The 23,734-nt window shown below is 41.1% G+C and overlaps 1 protein-coding gene and 1 non-coding gene across 2 annotated transcripts in view; both read left to right on the top strand.

Annotated features, from left to right (window-relative positions):
- CEP295 (centrosomal protein 295) overlaps positions 1-23,734 on the top strand; it is a 47,025-nt gene that overhangs the window by 21,222 nt on the left and 2,069 nt on the right. The window contains exons 14-26 of the mRNA XM_064170032.1: positions 33-1,110; positions 1,958-2,129; positions 2,257-2,409; positions 9,526-9,632; positions 11,139-11,277; positions 13,816-13,979; positions 14,698-14,761; positions 16,079-16,233; positions 16,517-16,679; positions 18,810-19,450; positions 20,501-20,671; positions 22,544-22,661; positions 23,337-23,540. Of these exons, the coding sequence (XP_064026102.1) occupies positions 33-1,110; positions 1,958-2,129; positions 2,257-2,409; positions 9,526-9,632; positions 11,139-11,277; positions 13,816-13,979; positions 14,698-14,761; positions 16,079-16,233; positions 16,517-16,679; positions 18,810-19,450; positions 20,501-20,671; positions 22,544-22,661; positions 23,337-23,540 (3,329 nt within the window). The remainder of the gene's footprint in view (positions 1-32; positions 1,111-1,957; positions 2,130-2,256; positions 2,410-9,525; positions 9,633-11,138; positions 11,278-13,815; positions 13,980-14,697; positions 14,762-16,078; positions 16,234-16,516; positions 16,680-18,809; positions 19,451-20,500; positions 20,672-22,543; positions 22,662-23,336; positions 23,541-23,734) is intronic.
- LOC135174147 (small nucleolar RNA U2-19) lies at positions 10,805-10,888 on the top strand. The gene has a single exon (XR_010301748.1). It is a non-coding gene; the product is annotated as a small nucleolar RNA U2-19 (small nucleolar RNA).

The following is a 23,734-nucleotide window of genomic DNA, read 5'->3' on the forward strand; positions in this document are numbered from 1 at the left end:
TCTGGAAAGATTTATGGTTTTGTTCTGTTCAGGCTGCACAAACAAACCGTCCAAGAAGCTAGAAAGCATCTACAGGAGTATCAGAATAAATTGAAGCAAAGATGCTTGTCTCCTGCAACACCCCTGAGCTCTGTGGAAACAAGATCAGTTAATTTAAAGTCAGTCTCAGAACCACTTCTGTGGAGGCAAGAAGTACAACCGACACCATACCAGTCATCTGGACAAGCTCACACACAAGAGTATGCCCTGTCACTACCTGTGTTTTCAGGAGCACCGTGCACGGTGGTGAAACCAGCGTCAAAACAAGAAGAGCAAATGCACGTTTGTCCTGGCAGGTGTGTACAGTTCATAGAAGCACCTAAACTGAAGCATGGAGAGTTTGGATTGCCATGTGACTGTCCTTCACAGGTACAAGTGGGAATGTTGGAAACCTCAAATAATCACCTCAGAGAACCATCTCACTTGCAGCTGTCATCAGGGTTAGTTATGAAAGATGTTGCTGCAGTAAGAATGCAACCGGAAGCACACAAACAACATGTTAGATTTGTTTTGCCTGCAGAAGATACTTCTGAGCTTTTGGAAGCAGTGCACTTCGACGAGTCATCTCAGAAGATATCTATCCCTCAAGCAAAGACAGAAGCTGGAGAAGAGCCTCTGCTTAAGACATCTCTTATGCCAGCACCAAAAGGCTCTCATCTAATTCAAGCAGCCTCAATTGATTCTTTGGCCTGTCAACAGGGACCTGCAGAGAGCACCATCAAAACAACAAGCTTTGAACAACCCCTCAGTCTTTCTGAACCCGTGACTATACCTCCTGAAGAATCCAAAGCTCAGGGTGTTAGGGAATTCCTGATATCAAAAAGGGAAGATGCATCTTTATTTAATTATTCTGATATAGTGAACTTAAGGGACAGAGTATTGGCCTCAGCAGAAAGCATCCAAGCTCAGCAAAAGTATTTGAAAGAATTGCAAGAGCAGCTAGATGCACAAAGAGAAGCTCTTCTTTCTAGACAGAAAATGCAAGAACAACTGCTTTTACAGAAGCAAGATGAATTGAAGGAACGAATGCAGAGACAGCAAGAGGCTTTGAAACAGTTTCTGAACAGGCAGGTAAGCTTTCTAAATGCTTTGCGTGGTGAGTCATCTAGTAGGTAATCGAACTTAAGAGGGAATGCTCCCAATTAGCAGAGTATCCCATGGAGTGTCGATTGCTTTGTGTGATTTACCGTAATAAAAACTTCGATTAGGACTTGTGATTTGTAATCAGTAGTTCTTTTCTGTAAGCCCCAAGAGCACCGTTTTGTTCAAACACAAATAGTGTGAACTTCCCTGCTTGGTAGCTGAACATAATGCCTGTTGAAATAGTTCTCTGTCGTCCAAAATATCTGCAGCTGTAGTTTCCTTCGGCTCTAGAAATGCAGCCATATGTGCAAAACACATTACAAATACTTCAGCAGTACCTCAAAGGATATTTTAAGCATTTTGAATAGGTGATTTTTTTTTTTTTATAAAGCTTATCTTTTTATGTGTACCCATTAGGAAGTTGGTGCAGCAGCTGCACTTTTGACTTGTAATTTTCCTTCTCTGTGGGTAACAGAATAAAAATCCAGGTTTATTTATTTTTAAGTTTCAAAAGAAGCACCTTTTAAAAGTTCTGTTGAAAGTACTGAGTATTTTGATTCAAGCTAACAAAGGCTCTGAAAATGCAAATAATCCTTTGAGTCGTTTTAGTTTAGACATCATTAGTCATTTTAGTTTTATAGAGCTAAGCAAAATACCTATATGTCCAAATAATTTTGTGACCTAAGCAAGTCTGTCCAATATTTTAGATACCTGAACTACTTTCTCAGAGTGCTCAATATTGCTTTGCAAGGAGTACACATGTGACAAAATGCTGATTTGGCAAAGGAGTATAAATGTCAACTGACATACAGTTGCTTCTCTCCCCTTTTTTAAGGTGAGACGTCTGAGCACAAATGAAGAAATGACAGAGGCACAAAAGCCTGACTTGATTAACAGGACTGACTTCTCCAAAGTCTCAGAAAACCACCATCAGGAGAACTGTGGCAGGAGTAAATTTTACAGAAGTGAACTGATTTCACAGTGCATTGGTCCAGCTGAGCAGACTGGTAAGGCTGTGCAGTATTTTTTCATTGTAAATTTTCTCATTTTCGATCTGAGATGGAGTGTTCTTCCATCTCTCCAGGTTAGTTTGATACAGTTATGTTATGGCAACACTCAACTTTTGTTTTACAGATCAATCCGACAGAGTTCTGTGTAGAGAACAGAAATGGAAATCTTCCAAACCACCTGTGACAAAAGTCAAGTTAGGACTTGATTTGGAACAGCATGAACTTAGTGTTATACCAGAAGCAGACACATCAAAGAGTTGTAATATTTCTTTTACAGGTAATATCTGTCTTACCTATCTCGATAGCAAATATGTAGTAAATGCTCTTCCTGAGAGATACAGGTTGGAGGAGATGAATATTTTCTGAACTAATATTTTTCTGAATAATTCTTTGAGTTATTGCTAATATATGTATATTAAATGCAACATTATCAGAGTGAGTTATAGTTGACAAAAGCTTATCCTGTCAGTGTCTGTCTAGAAAAAGATAATCAAAATGAATTTTCACCAAGAAAAGAAAACTCACTGTAATTCTTTGGCTGAAGTTCCCTGTTGACTTTGCTGCTAGCCAGCAGTGTGCCCAGGTGGCCAAGAGAGCCAGTGGCATCCTGGCCTGCATCAGGAATGGTGTGGTCAGCAGGAGCAGGGAGGTCATTCTGCCCCTGTACTCTGCACTGGTTAGACCACACCTTGAGTACTGTGTTCAGTTCTGGGCCCCCCAGTTTAGGAGGGACATTGAGATGCTTGAGCGTGTCCAGAGAAGGGCGACGAGGCTGGTGAGAGGCCTTGAGCACAGCCCTACGAGGAGAGGCTGAGGGAGCTGGGATTGTTTAGCCTGGAGAAGAGGAGGCTCAGGGGTGACCTTATTGCTGTCTGCAACTACCTGAGGGGTGGTTGTGGCCAGGAGGAGGTTGCTCTCTTCTCTCAGGTGGCCAGCACCAGAACGAGAGGACACAGCCTCAAGCTATGCTGAGGGAAATTTAGGCTAGAGGTGAGGAGAAAGTTCTTCACTGAGAGAGTCATTGGACACTGGAATGGGCTGCCCGGGGAGGTGGTGGAGTCGCCGTCCCTGGAGCTGTTCAAGGCAAGATTGGAGGTGGTACTTGGTGCCATGGTCTAGCCTTGAGCTCTGTGGTAAAGGGTTGGACTTGATGATCTGTGAGGTCTCTTCCAATCCTAATAATACTGTGATACTGTGACCTCTATTAATAGGCAGTTGTACAGTAATTGTGAAGACAACTGTCAGAGCTGATGGATGGTATTTAATGATTTAGGTTTTGATCATACCAAAAGAGTGAGTATGAAACCATTAACTAGTATCAAGTTTCCCCAGGAAGTTTTAGGCCCTTTTTCAGTGGTGTTTGTGTTTTGGGTTGGTTTTTTTTGGTGTTTGGGATTTTTTTTTAATGACAAAACACCTTTTAAAAGCATTTTGGAGCACAACTGGTTGTCCAGGGAGGTGGTTGGATTCCCATCCCTGTAGATACTGAGTGAGGCTTAACAGAACTCTGGGAAACCTGATGTAGTTGAGGATGCCCTTGCTTACTGCCGAGGGGGTTGGATTAGGTGACCTTTGGAGGTCCCTTTCAACTTAGACCATTCTATGAAGAAATTGCTTACAAATATCACAGAGACAAAAAAGCCTGAGTGTATTCCTTAACTCAAAGGAACAACTTCAAAAGAATCAGCTGTTAGTTACAACAAAAATAAAAATACTGCAATAATGTAAGGATTATTTTAATTCCAATCTGCTCATCTGTGAGGAGCTTTTACTAAGAGATCACAACTTTGAGGAGGAGCTGTGTTCGTGTCTGAGTTAGTTCAATTCCATAAATTAAACCATATTGGTTTTATTTAAAATTTTGAGTTTGTTAAAAGTGGTTTCTAAATGCCCAAAATAACTTTCTTACAAGGTTGTTGAAGCCTCTTAAGTGTGTTATGGGTAGATTGACTGGCTTATGAAAGGACAAAGGTGACTAGCCTTTAGGTAAACTAAGAAAATGACCTACTAAGAAGTTTTTTGAGAGACTGGACTAACAAGTAGATGTTTTAGTTCCTACTTCTTTTCCCTACCTATAGAAATTCATCTTGTGTCTCCTCTTTTGGAATAATGTCAGCTTAAAGGCTCCAGTACTTTCAGTTACAGTGCACTTACTCCTCTTCAAATGTCCTGCAGATGAAATGTGGTTCATTATCTCTCTAGCTGAGAAACACTGTGCCTGTGACTCTCTGGGAACTATTACATAAAATTTGTAAAACATTGACTAAGGCAGTTTGAAGAAAAGTCTGGATGAGGCATTTAGTGCCATGATCTAGATGACTGGATAGGGCTGGGTGATGAGTTGGACTGGATGATCTCAGAGGTCTCTTCCAACCTGGTTGATTCTATGATAGCATCTCATGGTCCAGTTGTTTGCATTATCCACCTGAAATAAATACACTAGAGCTACAAAGTTTTCAGCAACTTTGATACTTTATGTGTACATCTTTATGAGCCATGCAGCTATGTAGTGTGTGCCTCCTGGTTTTGCTGAGAATTTCACCACTGCCCCAAATCTGGAGATCTTTTCATTTAGGTTGTGAGACATCCTTTTCAATTCAGTCAGGATTTACTAGGAATAAGTCTATCAGCTCATTTTCTTTCAGCTGCTTCCTATAATTCTTAGAATATTCTTTATGAAAAATATTCTTTTTATAGCCCAACTTAAATATTTGAACTTAAATTATCACTAAAGAATTTTGTCTTTTTTTTCAATACTTGAAGAAAAGGCTTGTGTGTATTTTGTAGAAGCATTGCTAGATCAGCCATTACTAAATTAATATGAAATCCCTTCATGTGACATCTTCTTTATATTAGTGACTATTATATGTGAACAGTACAATGGTTTTTGTGAGAGAATTAGGAAACTTCATGTGAGCATCCATATTTCTTTACAAGAAAAAGAAAGATTTGCCTGTTATTATGTGTTTAAGAGGATTATCTTCCTGAGCAGTTCAGCCACCAAAACTGTCAATGGTGGTTTTTTAATCTGAAGGCTGTAAAGCACATTCTGGTACCTTTCAGTAACTAGTGCAGCATCTTGAGCAAGAGACTCTTTAGCCTGGATTAAATATTAAATTTCTGAAGGGGATAATCTGGCTCCATTTGAAGTTGTTACTTTTGATTGTAGCTTTGTGTTTTTTACCATTTTTTATTAGTTAATTGGGAAATGTTAAATTTTGCTTCTTGGTGCATGTGTCTTTTAGTTCTCCTTTTAGTTTTCAAAATGTAATTGTATCTCTAAAAGTGAGAGCCAGGGACCTCTTTGGGCATGTGAGCTCTGACCTTATCCTTTGAAGTTCTTGGTGGTTCCTACCTTTGATCAAATAATGTAAAGCTTCACAACTTACAAGTTGTTTTGCTTTCATTATTACAGAACCACTAGATGTCCACAAATCCTATTACTCCCTGCTTAGGTGCTTGATCAAAATAAAGCATTAAAGATAAAAGGGTAAAAGTTGTATGGGTTCTTAAAAGGTAACTTGGCAAATCTGCTTGGATACTTTATCAACAAAGATGAGTTCCCTTTGATTTGAGATTTGTTCTTGGGTGGCAGGCATTTATTTTTTTTCTTCCTGTAATTACCTAGGTTTCTTTCATCCAATTATTACAAGAAGAAAGATAACCTTAACCCTCTCAAATTTAGAGACAGGCTTGTCTGAGTGTAAAATAGGTCTTAAAGACTGTTTCTGGTTAGGGGAGCATGAATCCCTACACCTGTAATGGAGTGGCTACAAGTACTGCAGAAACAAATCAGCTGGTTGGCAGCTAGAAAGGAGAGGTAACTGTTGAAGTGATGTTGCAGTAGGTGCCTCAGTGAGGCTATGACTAGGGTTCCTCCCTTACCATGCCACAGATGTATGACCAGATGATCTGGCTCCATTTGAGCTGATTTTCTAGCTCAGACACAGGGGAGAGGTGAACATTCCAGGGATAGGCCATTCAGTGGCATCAGTGGATAAGTTAATGTAATTTCATTGAAGCATCAAGAGCTTTATGTTTAGAAGCACAGCTTGTTCTTCCCTCTTGCTGGCTTCTGCTGCTCGACCTGCGCCTGGCTGCTATATTCCCCTGCTGCTGTTTTGGCTGCTGCTGCTTTGGCTGCTTCACCACTGCTTGACCCCTTCCCCATCTTCCTTAAGGCTATTATATTTTTTCTCTAGTAGTTCATTTCTCTTTATACTATTAAACTGTAAGAAATACAATTTCATCTTTCCCTGACTTTTCAAACAAAATCCGTGTTGTGATGAGTTTATTCTACCAGGGGAGGGATCCACCCTAGCCCAGGACAGTTAGAAACTTGGGACAGTTAGCATTTATTTTTCCTATTCCAGTTTGGGTAAAATGAGCTAACAGAATGCAAGTTGTTAATATGGAATTCCAGAGTAAACCTACAGGTGAGGTAAGCAGTTTGATGACATAAACTTCCTTAGGAGGTCAACCTGAAAATGGTGACTAGATCTGATGCGTGCATCTTTCACAGTTTTCATTCACTACATAACAACAGGCTTGTCTCTCTCTTTACACATCTTCATCTTCCTTGGTTCTATTAAACAGTGTTCCAGATGTGATTATCTTCATATATTGCTACCCCATATACTGATTTTACTACAGGCATGGTTTTTTTTTGTGTGTAGTCCAAGATAACCTAAGATTTTCCATTTTCCTTTTCGTTTTAGTTATCCCCCTTGTTTGTCCAAAATTCATTATTGTCTATGACCAAATTAGTGAAACCACTTTGGACTACAACTTTTTTATCTTCTTTTTCTGCATGATTGGTTTTGGACTAACTCTGTTTTTTATATTGTCTTCAGAATGATTTGTTATTCAGTCTGTTGTCTTTTACACCCTAAAGTAATTGCTGCTATTTTACTTAAGTTCCTGTTGGGGGATAGAAAAAATCATTCTGCATATTACACTCAGTTTCTAATACAAATTCCTCATCATGTTTTTTTGGGGGAAAAATCATTCTGTATATTACACTCAGTTTCTAAATACAAATTCTTCATCATATTGTTTGGGGGGGAATCATTCTGTGTATTACATTCAGTTTCTAAATACAAATTCTTCATCATATTGTTGAGGGAGGAATCATTCTGTATATTACACTCAGTTTCTAAATACAAATCCTTCATCATATTGTTGAGGGGGGAATCATTCTGTATATTACACTCAGTTTCAAAATACAAATCCTTCATTGTTGGGGGAGGAAAAATCATTGTATATTACACTCAGTTTCTAAATACAAATTCTTCATCATATTGTTTGGGGGGGAATCATTCTGTATATTACACTCAGTTTCTAAATACAAATCCTTCATCATTGTTGGGGGAGGAAAAATCACTCTCTATATTACACAGTTTCTAAATACAAATTCTTTATCATATTGTTGGGGGGGGGGATCATTCTGTATGTTACACTGAGTTTCTAAATACAAATTCTTCATCCTATTTTGGTGCCTAGGAGTTTAAAATGTGTAAGTCCTGCATCAATATTGGAAAGCTGTGAGCAGCAAGAACTTTGCACTATTATTTTGGGGGGGAGGATAGAAGAATGAAAAACCCTTCCTTTATAAATAACCAGAGCTTTTGAAGGATTCTAATGTAATGAAGTCATGGGAGAGCAGCATGTTGAATGTTTAATTAAATATTTCAGTTTATAGCATGAAATTGCTACTGTTCATCCCTTGTGTTGATATCACAAGAACAATGGAAGGTATTGCAGTATAGTAATGAAACATTTGTAGCACCTCTCTCCATGGAATTTACATACAGGAGAAATTTAAAGGCTTGCATCTCATCTTGTATGCATCCTAAATTACTACCTGTCACTAGTACCCTTCAGAAAATCATTTCTTTCAGAAAAATATCTAATTGTGAGGTAAAGGTATTGGGAAATGGAGAATTCTTTGGTGGCTTGTTAAAGCATTTACTTTCTTTTATCAAGTTATAGAATAAATGCTTCCTGACTGCTGACAGCCATTTCTCACCACTGTTTCTTGCTACTACTTGGAGTGTAGAAATCTTTTGTCCCCTGCTTTCTGGTTTTCTGCAGCAAAGATATTTAAACACCAAGAGATGATGCTGGTTCAAGGAATTTTCTTCAAGGCCTTGTGCATTTTCAGGATCCTCTGTCCCTTTTACTCTGCTCCAAAGAAGGCAAGCAGACTTACACCACGTAGACTCAAATCTGCTGCCACAGCCATCCGCTTCATTCTGCTCAAACCTTAAAAGTTGCCTTTCCTGAGGACATTTGTCACCTACCTGTAGAAAAGAATCAGTGTTCCATACTCTTAGACCTCCAATTTTATCTGAAACAGTGTTGTGAACAGACAAGGCTTTGCAAGAGGCTGAGGTGATATTTACTGTTAGAGTGCTACTGTGCTTCTTTGCTGTTCTTCCACTCTGTGAATTCTGTTGCCAGTGGCTCTCTGGTTACTGATCAAAATGTCACAGTTGATCAGGATCAAGCCTGCTAGAAGTTTCTGAAGAATTTGTGAGTATGAGGAGAAAAGGAAGCCATTTGAGAATTTCTGTACCTTTCATTTTCAGGTTGGTTAGCATTTAAGATGACAACATAGTGACTGAATGAAGAACAGGTTAACTTCTCTTTTAATCCAAATAAATGCATTTTTAGATGTACTTTCCTAGATTCTTGCACTTTTTTCTGGAATGGAAAATAGAAAACTTAAGATTTTAGGATGTTTTTTCTAAGTTTCACAGTGTTTTGCTTTGATTGAGATACAGAAGTATCACATCATGTAGATACTTCACTGGTGTTGCCTCACAGAAGAAACCTCTCCCCCTCTTTTCAAACAGTAGGAAAAATGGAACTACACTTTGCATTATTAAATTGAGTTTCAGCTTATATAAGGTATATGCTAGTGTTAGCATTCATAAAATGCTATGAGATCTGCCTAAATATAGAGCCTTACAAATGCTGAGGATTTGAAATGTCTGGTTTTTTCTTTGTAATCATTGTAATGGTAGAGGACAAAAGGTTCTCCCCACCACAATTAAATGATCCTAGTAACACTAATAAAGTTGTATTTCCTTCTACAGAGACAAAACATGAATCTGTGGCTCCTCCTGCATGCTCTGCAGAGAGCAAGTCATGCTAATTTTAGGAAGGCTGGTCAAGGAGCAACACTGGTTGCTAATTAAATTGGTGGCACAGCAGAGCAGAAAGTATCTCGTTGTAGGTGAGAAGTGACAAGTATGGGCAAAATCAGTGTGCCTGTAGTAAGGACAGCAGCCGTAGAGCTGTACTGCCATCTGCTGTGCAGAAACTTGCTATCTATAAACTGAAAAGTTGCCTTCTGTTCCTTTATTGGTCCTATTGTCTTTGTGTTCAGGTCAGTCTGAGGATTCTCAGGTGGCTCAAGATTCACCAGTTCTTGCTGCAGAAGGTGGAGGAGGAGTTACAGCATATTCTAGACCATCATTCAGGCATGATAATGTGGTTAGTAGTGTCAACATAAATGTGTAACAGAACTTGATTGATGTTTTGTGATGAAATAGTTCTGCCTTATATTGAGGGGCTAAGACTGGGTATAGTATTCTGGGTGCAGCAGTATAGCAAGCACTAAGTCAAGAAGGGTAATGGCTGTGATAGATCTGCTAGTTGTGTCTTGTTCAGACTGTGCAGGATGCAGTTGCCTCTCTCTGCTGCCTAGGCACACCACTGGCTCCTCTTACTGTCTTCAAGACTCGTGGATCCTTTTTCACAGGACTGCACCCCAGGCAGGTCCCAGCTCAGACTTACGTGTAAAGCTCTTCCTTCCCAGGTGCTGGACTTCTCATGTGCTCCTGCTGAATTTTTGCTGTTCCTGTAGAGCCAGCCTCAAGAAGTCCTTCTAGATGTCAGCTCTGCCATTAAGTGAATTGGATGGTCCTCAACACAATGTTGTCTGCAAACTTGATAAGAGTATGACATTATCTCTTAGAGGTCATTTCCAAAGATAATAAAGAGGAAAGGTCTTAGGGCAGAGCCCTGTATTACTTCACTTGTTCCCCACTTTTAAGTAGAGTCTAACCCTTTAGTTACTGTCCTCTGAGTCTAGTTATTCTGCCATTTTTTCTACCTATCTTCTTGTCTATCCATACAGGTTTTGGCTTTCAGATGGATACATGAATATCCTGAGAGTATTCAAAGCCTTACCAGAGTCAGCACCAATGATATCATCTGCTTTTCCCTCACCCAAAGATCAGTTTCTTTTGTCAGAAGATAAACACAGCATTTAAAAAATGCTGTGTGATGTGTAGATATAAAATTACTTTTAAAGGTATAATGTAGATACTAAATGTATTTATATCAGGTAGTATATGATGAAAAATGTAGGGGAAGAGTGTCTTAGTTTTTTGTCTTCATGCACATTTTATTTCAGAGTTTGGGGAAGAAACGTTCACAGCTACTTCTTCAAAATTTGGAAGTATGAGAGCACTCACTCTCTGTTTTGTCACTTCATAGAGCTTGCCTCAAAATATTTTAGACTATTTTTAGTTTAACAGAATTACAATTCTGAGGCAGTCTCCTGTACAGAAAAGGCTCAGTATTACAAGTGCTTGTGAAATTCCTGGCTGCTTCATGTATTGCACCTATGTTCCTCTGAGATCCACAATTCTATCAAAGTGGATCTGTGATGAGAATTAGCCAAATCTGACCACCAGAAGGTAAAATTATCTTCCAGGTGTCATGATTTGTTTGTATTTCTGAGAAGCTTTCTGATACTGTATGTGTGTCTCTGTGTGTGTGTTGGGGGTTTGGGTGGGGGGGCTGTTGGGGAGTGGTATGTGACATTGGATGCGAGTGTGATGTGCTGAGCAGTGATGAATTTGTGTCTGCCTGACTGTGCAAAACATGAAGGCTTCTACACTTGAACTGAGCTCAAGATAAAATGTGCAATTTAAAAGCATGAATTGTGTTTTAAGTCTGAATACATGGTAGTGCTATTTTATTTTATCCTAGGAAGTACTTGCTAGAGTAGCATCCTTGAACTTGGGGTCAGAGCCTTTCATGCAAGGAATACCCTGTGACTTGTCTTCAACAATTTCCACTGGAAGCTTTTTGACTAGTGAGGCATTGGATGCAAGCCCTGTTGACACTGGTAAGTGTTTGGATTTTGTTGTTCTTGTTTATAGCAGGATGGGTCTAACTCCCTGAACCTAAAGTTGTTCTGAGATGAGCTAATGTGGAACTCCCTTTAACAGTTCTGTGCTTGTGATTAGTTTTATTTCTTTAAAACATTTAACCTTCCAACACATGTGCTTTGGCAAGGGATATTGTGAGTGCTCTTGGGCAGATGGGATACCTGGTGAAAAGGGCCTGGAATGTGGGATAGCTGGTGAAAAGGGCCTGGAACACAACTCCTGTGAGGAGAGGCTGAGGGACCTGGGGTTGTTTAGCCTGGAGAAGAGGAGGCTCAGGGGTGACCTCATTGCTGTCTACAACTACCTGAAGGGAGGATGTAGCCAGGTGGGGGTTGGTCTCTTCTGCCAGGCAACCAACAACAGAACAAGGGGACACAGTCTCAAGTTGTGTCAGGCGAGGTCTAGGCTGGATGTTAGGAGGAAGTTCTTGCCAGAGAGAGTGATTTGCCATTGGAATGGGCTGCCCAGGGAGGTGGTGGAGTCACTGTCCCTGGAGGTGTTCAAGAAGAGCCTGGCTGAGGCATTTAGTGCCATGGTCTAGTTGACTGGCTAGGGCTGGGTGTTAGGTTGGACTGGATGATCTTGGAGGTCTCTTCCAACTTGGCTGATTCTATGATTTTATACCTAAGAATTTTCAAGTGGCAAATTTAAACCAACCCAACAAACAACTAAGAACTCTGATCTCCTACTGATAGTGGTGTTTTCTAATCAATATGTATCATGGATTGTTAAAGAGCTATGATTGTCTTGCTGTTAAGGGAATAGTTCTACTATCTGCTTGCTGCCATAGCAATTCTTAATAACTTCTTTTTGAAAACATTTGAATGCCATATTGGCTTTTAATAGAAATGCCTGTTCATGTACTACTTTCCTTGCAGTCTGCCTCTTTTTATCTTGTTAGCTTTTCATAGAGTTAAACTCCTTTGTAAAAGAAATAATTGTTCCTCTGCTTCCTGACATTATTACCTATGAACGTGGGAAGTGAGTTTGAAAGTGATTGGATAGTGTACTTGTGGATTTATTGACTTCAAGGCTTAATACTGTGTTAATCTGACATATATCTGATCTCATGAGCAGCATGTGTTTGAGTTATTCTATATTTATACATCTGTTCTTGAAGACTCCAGGCTTTGCAGCCTGAGATTTCTGAGGCTCATTTTAAACCTAATGTTCTAAACTGCTGAGTGTTATTTTGAGTAATACACTTCATAACTCATGTGACAAATCAGTGTTTTGTTGACATAAAGCTAAAGCAGATTCTAAGATAATTTGTAGCTTTCCTGTACTGTTTTTCTTTAGTTGTGTAATTAAAATACCAAGGGTTTTGGTTACTCAGCTGCATGAATAAGTTTTTCAAGTTTGGCTGCACCTTGGTTGAATACTGAGTGCTTAATAATGACCTTTCCTGGTAGCCGCCTTCAACTGTTCTGTGAGCACAAAGAGGGACTGGTGCCCTACCTAGAAACACCATTTTCATTGCCTTTATTCCCTCAGATTTCTTGTGTTGGTGTTAGGCTATTTTTATTTAAGCATGCATGAAACTCTGATATCATAAAGATGCTCAAGATCACATTAAAGGATTGACACATTTTTTTATATGCCATTGGAGGTAAAAATGTGCTAGCTAGCATAAAACAACAGCATTCACCATTTTCCTGGTCTTGTTTTTTCAGTGTTTCTTAAGTGACAGAATCACAGATTGTTAGGGGCTGGAAGGGACCTCAAAAGATTATCTAGTCCAACCCCTCTGCCAGAGCAGGATCACCTATACCAGATAACACAGGAACACATCCAGGCAGGTCTTGAATATCTCCAGAGAGAGTCTACAACCCTCCTGGGCAGCCTGTTCCAGTGTTCTGTCACCCTCACTATGGAAAAAAAACCCTCTTTCATGTTTACCTCAGCTTCCACCCATTGCCCCTTGTCCTGTCATTGACCATCACTAAGCAGAGCCTAGCTGCATCCTCCTGGCACTCACCCTTTACATATTTATAAGCATTGATGAGGTCTCCTCTCACTCTCCTCCTCTCCAAGCTAAAGAGCCCCAGCTCCCTCCGTCTCTTCTCGTAAGAGAGATGTTCCTTTCCCTTCATCATCTTTGTGGCTCTGCACTGGACTCTCTCAAACAGTTCTGTGTTCTTGAACTGAGGTGCCCAGAACTGGCCACAGTATTCCAAATGCAGCCTCACCAGGGCAGACTAGAGAGGGAGGAGAACCTCTTGCCCTACTAACCACAGCCCATTTAATACACCCCAGAATGGCATTGGCCCTCCTGGCCACAAGATCACATTGCTGTCCACATACTCTAAAAGTCCTAGGGTTGTACTACAGCAACTCGAATTTGTGAAACTTTGTGGTAAGGTTTGTGGCAACATTGGCAGGAAGCAATTAAAGAACCAAACCCCAGACCACTTTACAGATATGAAGTGGTATCTCTTGGATGTGGTGTAAGTGGTTTAAATGCCAAATTATGAACATCTAGCTCACTCTTTCAGGATTGTCTGCTGATAGTATAGAAGATGGAATTTTGACAGAAACAGCAAGCTGCCCTTGGAACTCCTCGCTGCCCTTTACCTCACAGCTGAGACAAGAGAATTTGGTTGGAGCATCTGAAACTCGGTTGCCTGAAGGAGAGATGTCCCTTTATCAAGGAAGTCAGGTACAGCACTACAGGCTGGAGACTGAGTGGCTGGAAAGCAGCCAGGAGTAAAGGGACCTGGGGGTACTGATAGATAGTAAGCTGAAGATGAGCCAGCAGTGTGCCCAGGTGGCCAAGAGAGCCAATGGCATCCTGGCCTGTATCAGGAACAGTGTGGCCAGTAGGACAAGGGAGGTTATTCTTCCCCTGTACTCAGCACTGGTCAGGCCACACCTTGAGTACTGTGTCCAGTTCTGGGCCCCTCAATTCAAGAGAGATGCTGGAATGTGTCCAGAGAAGGGCAACAAAGCTGGTGAGAGGTCTGGAGCACAGCTCTGTGAGGAGAGGCTGAGGGAGCTGGGGTTGTTTAGCCTGGAGAAGAGGAGGCTCAGGGCTGACCTCATTGCTGTCTACAACTACCTGAAGGGGCATTGTAGCCAGGTGGGGGTTGGCCTCTTCTCCCAGGCAACCAGCAACAGAACAAGGGGACACAGTCTCAAGTTGTGCCAGGGCAAAGTATAGGCTGGATGTTAGGAGGAAGTTGTTGGCAGAGAGAGTGATTGGCATTGGAATGGGCTGCCCAGGGAGGTGGAGGCACCATCCCTGGAGGTGTTGAAGAAAAGCCTGGATGAGGCACTTAGTGCCATGGTCTAGTTGACTGGCTAGGGCTGGGTGCTAGGTTGGACTGGATGATCTTGGAGGTCTCTTCCAACCTGGTTGATTCTATGATTCTATACAGCGGATCTTGGGGAAACGTGCTGAAGACCTGGCCACTTTCTCAGAGAACAATACATGTTTCAAAGGTATTTGCCATTTTAAAGCATTTTTGTGCTGTCACTGGGAATGAGGAGTTTGCTCAGTGCTATGTGTCAATCTGTTTTATTTATATTCAGCTGACATTTTAACATCACTAAGGATTCTGCCTGTGAAAACTTTCCTGCTTTGATGTTCTTCATTCTTTGCTGTACGTGCATGTCCACAGAGCATAGTGTCTGCGCAGGTATTCATCTGATCATATTCTAGTTGTTGCAGCTTCCTGTTACCACAGCTAGGCTGTTTGTGCCAAGTGTATCACTCAATTATGCATGAATTTCTCTTCAGGAAGGTAGAGGTAATAATGCATAATATTTTATTATTCATGTAGGGCCATATAATTTGAGACACTGATTAACAGACTCCTGGGAGTTGTGTGCTCTCTAAAAAAAATGTAATGGTTCCTGAAAACAAGGACATCCTTGTTAGCTGTCATGAAGATAATGTCAGTGTTCTAATGTGAACCATTCCCTTTCTGGAATGTTTGAAATCTAGAATTGTAGAATTACAGGTTCATCTAGACCAGGAAGGACTTCCAATTATGTCATACAAATTCTCCTTCCTGCTCACAGCAAAGCCAACTTGGACCCAGTTGCTTAAGTCCTTGTCCAGGCAAGTTATGAATATCTCCAAGGTCAGAGATTCCACACCTCCTGCTTGGCAACATTTTAACAGCTTCCTTTCACACTCTTGTCTTTCTTTGTATCCAAAAAACATTTCCTGCATTCCATCTTGTGTCTGTTATCTCTTTCTTTCACTCAACAGATATAAGACGCCTGACTCCATCATCTCTGTACTGTCTCCTAGGATGTAGTGGACAGCAGAGATTTCTGTGCCTCTTCCCACACAGTCCCAAGCCTTTTAAGACTGAACAAACTTAGTTCTTTAGGTTTTTTTATGAACATCATGTACTTCATTCTCCCTTTAATCATCCTTGTGGCTTTTCATTGGGTTTGCTTCACTGTCACTGAGTTGGATGGTGGGAAGCCCACGCTCCTTCCGATGCAGTCTCACAAGTGATGAACAGAGCCCTTATGTGCTTCAGCTTTCCATGTAAAAAAGTAATTGCATTAGTGTAACATTTTATTGCTGCTTTTTGTTCCTGCATTGTATTGGAGCAAAAGAGTTGGATGCTATAAAGGTTTTTATTAGGCTTTCTTTACAAGCTAGTATTTGTGAACCTGCAGATTCTGTATGCTTTATTTGCTGTGTGGAGAAGCAGTGTGTGCTGTATCTGTTAGCATTTTGAGAGGTGTGATTATCAGGAGGTTGATTTTTTTTAAATAACCTCTTTTATTTTCCTATAGCTCTAACAGCTGAATTTGATTTTCCTGAAATGGAGAGGCATTTTCCAAACTTCCATCACCAGGTATTTCAGCCTTTGGAACCAAGTCTTGACTCCGATACTTCATCATCCTGTTCTCAAAACAGAATTCCACAAGAGAGCAAAGAATTTAGCAAGGTACTACAGGAGGAAATACTTTGCCTTAAGGTTTCTGTAAAATTTAAATGCATAACCCCTGTACAGTTATCTCTTCAGAAGAAACACACCAGTAGTTTCTGATAGAACTGGAAGTGTTTTTACTGGTTGTAGGCAGAAACATGATCCAAAAATCAAGTGTATAACTTTCAATTTCTTTGTCCTTGAGATGTCTGAGAAAATCTTAAATGTTAAGATTTAAATTGTAACTAAATCCTAAGTCAACACTGTTTGTTTCTTTGATATTTTTTTTCCCTGACACTAGGTTTCAAAAGTTTCAACAAAAAGCCAAGGTATGTCTACATCTCTAGAAGTGGGAAACTCCACTTGGAAAGTCCCAAGAAGCAGTCTGACTTTGAGTCTTGAAGCAAACAGGCCAAAGAACATTGCATCAGGACCAGAAACTGTTAAAGAACACATGACTGCAGGTATGTGCAGTACAGTCAGATCAAGACTTTCAAAGTCACCCTGCAGCAAATATGTCAATACCAACCCTTAAGGTTGCTGTGTCACAACTGCGAATGAACACTTCTGTCAGCCCTAATTTGAAATGTCAAATCTCTGCAGCTGCTGTCTCTGTCTTGACCAAATTTAAGAGTTTAATGGAGAAATTCTTTATTGTCTGAGCAGTTACACTTCAATAGAAAAGCAGATGTGCATATTCAAGTCACTATAATGGATATTATGTTACTTATTATTTGGGGAGTAACTATGATGTGAAGAAATACCAGTTCTGGCTGAAACTGTCAGTTTAAGTGCAGAGGAGGGCTGTGAAAATGATCAAGGGGCCGGAACACTTTTGCTACAAAGGCAGACTGAGGGAGCTGAGGTTGTTCAGCCTGGAGAAGCAAAGGCTTTGGAGAAAACTAATAACAACTTGCCTGAGGGGTGCCTACAAGAAGGGTGGAGAGAGACTGTTTAGTTAGGCCTGCAGTGACAGGACGAGAGGCAATGGTTTTTAGATTCAGACTGGGTGTTAGGAACGAGGTTTTTATTGAACACTAGAACAGGTTGCCCAGGGAGGTGGTTGGAGCCCCATCCCTAGGGACATTCGAACTAAGGCTTGACAGGGCTCTGGGCAACCTGATCTAGTTGAGGATGTCCCTGCTGACGGCACAGGAGCTTGGACTATGTGACCTTTGGAGGTTTCTGCCAATCCAGACCATTCTAAGTACTTTTCCAAATAGTATTTCAATGCATTCCCCAATTCTGAACACAGCCAGTAGTCGTCTAAATATTTCTAAAGCTTTTCTTTACCAAGAATTGAATGTTTCGGTGTTTTAAGGTGCTCCAACAGAAAGCTGAGCAGAGACAAAAAACACAGCACAATATTTTAAGTAACAGGTGTATTTATGTCACTGTTCCTGGTCAGTTATCTTTGTTACTTGCATAAGCATACACACAGTTTTTGGGAACACACTACTGATGTTTAATGCTGCAAGCAATTACTCAGCCTCTACTATAGTTCTCTTTAGCTGGCAGATATTGTTACAACAACAGCAGCAAGGAATAAGAAAATGCCAGAAGCAGCTTACACTTGGAGGCTACCTATGGTCACAGCAAATAGGATTTAGGAAGCTCCCTTCTAACCTCAAAACACTACGTCTAAATTGTTTAAAGCACACAGATTGTTTCTCTAAACAACTGCAGTATCTTCCTGTATTTTTACAATCCCAAATCAATTATTCTTGTGCTTTAAAAGGTTGGGGGGAAATAATAAAAACAACAGTCCAAGCAAATAAAAACTATTTTGGTATGTCAGTTCAAGGCAGGTTGATATACAGGTCCATCATCTGGAGAGCTTTCTGGTGATGGCTGATGTTGTGTAATTCCTGCCTTGCTGTTAGCAGCTATTTGTCATATTTTGTCTGTGTGTACGAATGAAAAGAAGCCCCTGTGAATGAAACCTTTAAATGTCAGTGTGACACATCTCTGTGTGTAAAAGCAGGATGCTGGAGTCTGTGTGTAAGCAATTTCATCAAACCTAGGTCAGAGGCATAATTAAATAACAACTCCCCTTGTTGTTTGTTTGGTGTCTACTGTACTGCTGAATTGCCTTCCCAGTCATTCAGATGTTGATACCTGACCTTTCTCTTTTCCCAGCCTCTAGATCCTAATGCTCAAGTAATTTAGGGTACATGATTGTACCTTGTAGGAACAGCAGTCGTTATCCCAGTTTGGATGTTTCCTTTTACTTTGAAGAATTTCTGCCCAAGTAGTAGTGGTTTTGATTTCCCTCATATTTTAGAGACTTTATTGAAGAACAGAAAGAGACTCAAAGTACTTCCATTTACAGAAGTCCTACAAATTCAGTCATGAAGTCTGTCTCTAAACTTACTCTAAGAAGCTTTAAGTTATCTACAGTGAAAGATCCATTACAGAAAGTGTTCATGATACTATGTTTAAAGAACCTTAAGGAGACTCTTTTTAAACAAAGCATTTCTTTCTATTTACTAGGCTTATATATGACTGAAAAGTCTGTGTGGAGGGATTTTAACATGTTGAAAGTCTGTCTGTTGGCTACAGTTTGAACTCTTGATGATAATTTGTTGACACAGGAGCTGAAGAATCTTTTCATGCACTGCAATTAGAAACGACTCTGAGCAATCACTGTCAGAATGCTGATCAGCCAGTGGAGTACAATGCTGCATTACAGAGGTCTTTTGAACAAACCCCTGGAACTAAGAAACGGGGCAGTGAGAGCTGTACTTCATCTGCTGCAGAATATGAGGAACTGTCCAAAAAAATTGAATACATTGATCTCCAGTGTTCAATGGAAGAGCTGCAAAATGGCAGTCTGAATCCTCTGAGAGAGCAAAAATCATTTTATCAGCTAGATACCACACCAGTTACAGTGCAAGAAACTTTCTCTCAACACTTGCTAAAAGAGACTGTGTCTTCTGAAAAGTTACTTGTGAAGACGTTTGATAAGATGTATGTAAAGCTTCCTGAAAAACCAGTTCATGTACATGAAGCAAATAAAGCTGTAGAGCTGGATTTGCAGTGCAATACAAATAGGAAGGAGCCTGACCAAAGCTTTCCAGAGGTACAAAAATTCTGGAAGATTCACAGAGACATCAGCTTGGAAGCCTCAGACATCCATTCACAAGCTGCCATACAGCAGAATGGGTCTCTCCTGGAAACACATGAAAACAGTTCTAATTGTGTTCCCAGACGCTCGTGTCGTATTCCAGTCTGGGTGAGTAAGACACCTTTCCAAAAGCAGGGATTCCTGCAGGCTTTTTTCTGTTGTTATGGGCTTTTTCTGATGCTGCACCAAGTTATTTTAGACCTTTAGTGTCTGAAAGCTTAGCAAACATTGTAATTTTACAATTCTACTTGAAAACTAGAATGGAGCAATGGGTGTAAGTTGCAGCAAAAGAGGTTCCGCCTCAGCACAAGGGGGAACTTCTTTACTGTAAGGGTCCCAGAGCACTGGAACAGGCTCCCCAGGGAGGTCGTAGAGTCTCCTTCTCTGGAGACTTTCAGGGCCTGTCTGGATGTGTTCCTCTGTGGCCCGTGTTAGATTGTATTGTCCTGCTCTGGCAGGAGGGTTGGACTCGATCTCCTTGGATCCCTTCCTACCCCTAATAGCCTGTGATCCCTTGCAAAACTTGCATGCTTCCTGGACTTCTGCCCTGCTCCTTTCAGATCATGGAATGAAATCATTAGCAGTAGCTGAGTTGGAGCTCCCAGGGTTGCTGGAGGAGCTCTGGCATCACTGTTTCATCCCCCTCTCAACCCCAGTTGGTACAATGTATGCATCTGTGCTACATGGCTCCATTACCCAGCTGAGCAGCCCCTATCCCCATTCAGAAGCCTGAAGGATGTAAATAATATAACCCCAGTATAAGACACCTAAGGAAATAGCTTTGATGTAGTAGCTTAAAAAAAAAAACAAAACACAAAGTTTGCCTGGAACTAAGTAATTTAAACATGAGGTGAGTAGAGAAGAGGGAGAGAGATGGATGTGTTACTAAGTTACTTCAGGTTATTTGTTATTTTTAACACTGGTATGTAAAACACTTGGCATTGGACTTCATTTTCACAGTCTGCATCCATAAAACCTCAGGCAAAGTGCTCTTTCTGTATTTCATTTACTGCCTGAGGGCAGGTTTTCTTTCTTCTGCATGTTGAATGAGCCTCCTTTTTCTTTCAAGGTAACAGCTGTTGCTGTTGCTGGAAGTAGTGATTTATTCCCCTTTATTTTCAGTTATTCTTTACACTGATGTATAATTTATTTTTTAAGGAGACAGAGTCAGGGCGTGGTATTATGGAAGAACCTGAACTCACTCTGATAAGCTCAAATGATGTCAGTGTGGCAGAGTCAGACATTGAACGTACTAATCAAGAGAAAATTAAGGATAAAATCAATAACCCAGCATCTGTGGATCAATCTGGATTGAATGTCTTTCCTGAGGTGAGTCTATCTAATGTGATACTAATTTAGTTTTAAATATCATAAGGAGTGGCCTCACTGTTGCAATTAATCCACTGTTGCAGAACAAGAGAGTGTGAGGGTTATGCAAACCTAGTATTGCTTGGATGATTTTGGTTGATGTTACTTTTCTGAACAGATCTGATGTATCTTAAATGTGGGCTATTCCCCAAAATCACTATCTAGTCATGCCAATGTAAGTAAGAGTTTGTGGAGACTTTGGCCGAGGAACAGAATCACTTCACTGGTGCTTGCATGACCTTTAGTTGAGGACTGGAATGAGAGGACTATGAGTTGAACAGTCCAACTTAGGGAATGGACTGAAGGCAGGTTGAGGTTTAGGGGTGAAAGTATGATCAGCTTGTCATACTGCCATACTTACTGTGCCTGTGGTATGCTTTTTGTTCTTTGCTTAAACAAAGCAAAGACTGTAAATTGTGGAGGGACTGGGACTGGTTTGTAACAGGAGGAGAATTTGTGTGCTGAAGCCGTAACGTAGAACAGAGTAATGTGTGTTTGTTAAGTTAGTGGATTAGATGAAATCATGCTTCAGTTGCAGGAGGCATCTAGAGAAGATCCTAAATGTGCCTAAGGTTGGGTCTTTATAAAGCAGTGGAGGCTGGCAGCTGGAGGCCGTACTTTTGCAGCAGGTGTTGCCTTCTGGCTGAGAACAGGGGAAGGAGACAGCAATGAGAGGGTGATGGAGGAATCATAGAATCATAGAATCATAGAATCAACCAGGTTGGAAGAGACCTCCAAGATCATCCAGTCCAAGCTATCACCCAGCCCTATCCAATCAACTAGACCATGGCACTAAATGCCTCAGCCAGGCTTTTCTTGAAGACCCCCAGGGACGGTGCCTCCACCACCTCCCTGGGCAGCCCATTCCAATGGGAAATCACTCTCTCTGTGAAGAACTTCTTCCCAATATCCAGCCTATACCTACCCTGGCACAACTTGAGACTGTGTCCCCTTGTTCTATTGCTGGTTACCTGGGAGAAGAGGCCACCCCCCATCTGGCTACAGTGTCCTTTCAGGTAGTTGTAGACAGTAATAAGATCACCCCTGAGCCTCCTCTTTTCCAGGCTAAACACCCCCAGCTCCCTCAGCCTCTCCTCATAGGATTTGTGCTCCAGGCCCCTCACCAGCTTTGTTGCCCTTCTCTGGACATGTTCCAGCACCTCAACATCTTTCTTGAATTGAGGGGCCCAGAACTGGACACAGTACTCAAGGTGTGGCCTGACCAGTGCTGAGTACAGGGGCAGAATAACCTCCCTTGTCCTACTGGCCACACTGTTCCTGATGCAGGCCAGGATGCCATTGGCTCTCTTGGCCACCTGAGCACACTGCTGGCTCATCTTCAGCCTACTATCTATCAGTACACCCAGGTCCCTTTCCTCCTGGCTGCTCTCCAGCCACTCAGTCCCCAGTCTGTAGCGCTGCTTGGGGTTGTTGTGGCCAAAGTGCAGAACCCTGCACTTGGCCTTGTTAAATCTCATCCCATTGGCCTCTGCCCACCCATCCAGCCTGTCCAGGTCCCTCTGCAGGGCTCTCCTCTAAGGAAAACTTAGAGAAAAGATACATCCATTGAGATGAAGTTTTGCAGGCCTGTATTATGAACATGCAAGTGAAACCTGGTCTTTAATGGAATTTTTATTTTGAAGTTTTGAGGTGTTTTTAGGAAGCAGCATTTTAACACTTAATACCAAGATCCAGTTCTGGTATTTTTATTGAACTCTGTCAAGGCAGATAATGTCTTTTATTTGCATTGGAACTATGCTAGTGGTGCAGCACTACCACTTCACTTAAATTTGTGGTGTATTTTAAGTGTTTTCAATCACTGATTCCTTCTAGGAGCAAGAATTTTCACCACTGGTTCCAGATGCTGATTGCTCAGTGCTCATAAAGCCTGACAGTTCTTCCACAGCCCAGAGTACCAGTGCCACTCCCTTCCCGTCACATCAGACTGCAGGTAGTTATTGTGTGGCTTCAATATGCTGAAGTTGAGAGAGAAATCTTTATATCATTAAAATCCTCCTCCTTTGGAAAACAGGGAGCTGCTTTTGCTTAGGCAAGCTCATCTTGCTGTTCAGCTGTGGTTTGTTAGTAGTTTGGGCCAGGTTTAATGTCTTATTAATTAAGGAAACACTGACTTGTCTCTTTCTGTGCTGAAGTTCTTATTTACAGTACCTTGGGGTACCTAATTCTGAAGAACTGTGGTGGTAGTGTTTGTTGTTACATAGTTTCCCGTTAGTCCTCAATTTCTTTAGCCAGTCTTTGCTTAATCTCTCTCATGATTGTGTGGAACATCAGTAAAATGCTGAGATGCTTTTTTGTCCAAAATGAACATCAGTAGCAACAAAGACAGGAACTGACAGAACTCAACCATGTCAGGGACTTCCCATGTCTTTGATGTGTTTTGAGGCACAGAGGTGTCCTCAGTGCAGTATTTATCACAGTACATATTGTGGCAGACCTGTGTACAGATCTGAACTGCTGCTTGTTTTGTGTGCTCACTCACTGCCCGGTGTCACTTTCAGCACCATTTGCAGAAGTTGCCAGTTTGGCATTTTGGCAGAAGTGCACTGGCAAGCTTGGCTTTCACTGATGAAAGTGAGAAATGATCCCATTTTGTTTCCTTTCACAGTGATGCTGCTGGAGTTTGAAGCTACACCTGGAAGTCTGCAGGAAAACTTTTTAAAAAGAAAGAAGAATTTCATCCAGAAATCTCTGAAAAGAGTTGAAGGAGTAAAAAATAGAGAAAAAGAAAACAACAAGCCAGAAGCCAGGCAGTTTCAAAGAGGAAAGTCTGAGCCATCAATGAGGCAAAAGGAGGGTTTTCTTAACCCTGGTAGGTTTATCTGGGCACAAGACATGGCATTAAGGATCCTTTTAGTTGCTGTTTTATATCAAAGAACAGATGTCACATTTGCTGCATCTTTGCTATGGCAGACTGGGATACTCCTCAGCTCTCAGGGATGCAGGGAGCTGTTGCAAACTGATAGATCTCATGTGGACTTGGAAGCTGGCTGCAGAGAAGCCTGA

The sequence above is a fragment of the Pogoniulus pusillus genome, chromosome 3 (genome assembly GCF_015220805.1).
Source record: "Pogoniulus pusillus isolate bPogPus1 chromosome 3, bPogPus1.pri, whole genome shotgun sequence".
NCBI lineage: Eukaryota > Metazoa > Chordata > Aves > Piciformes > Lybiidae > Pogoniulus > Pogoniulus pusillus.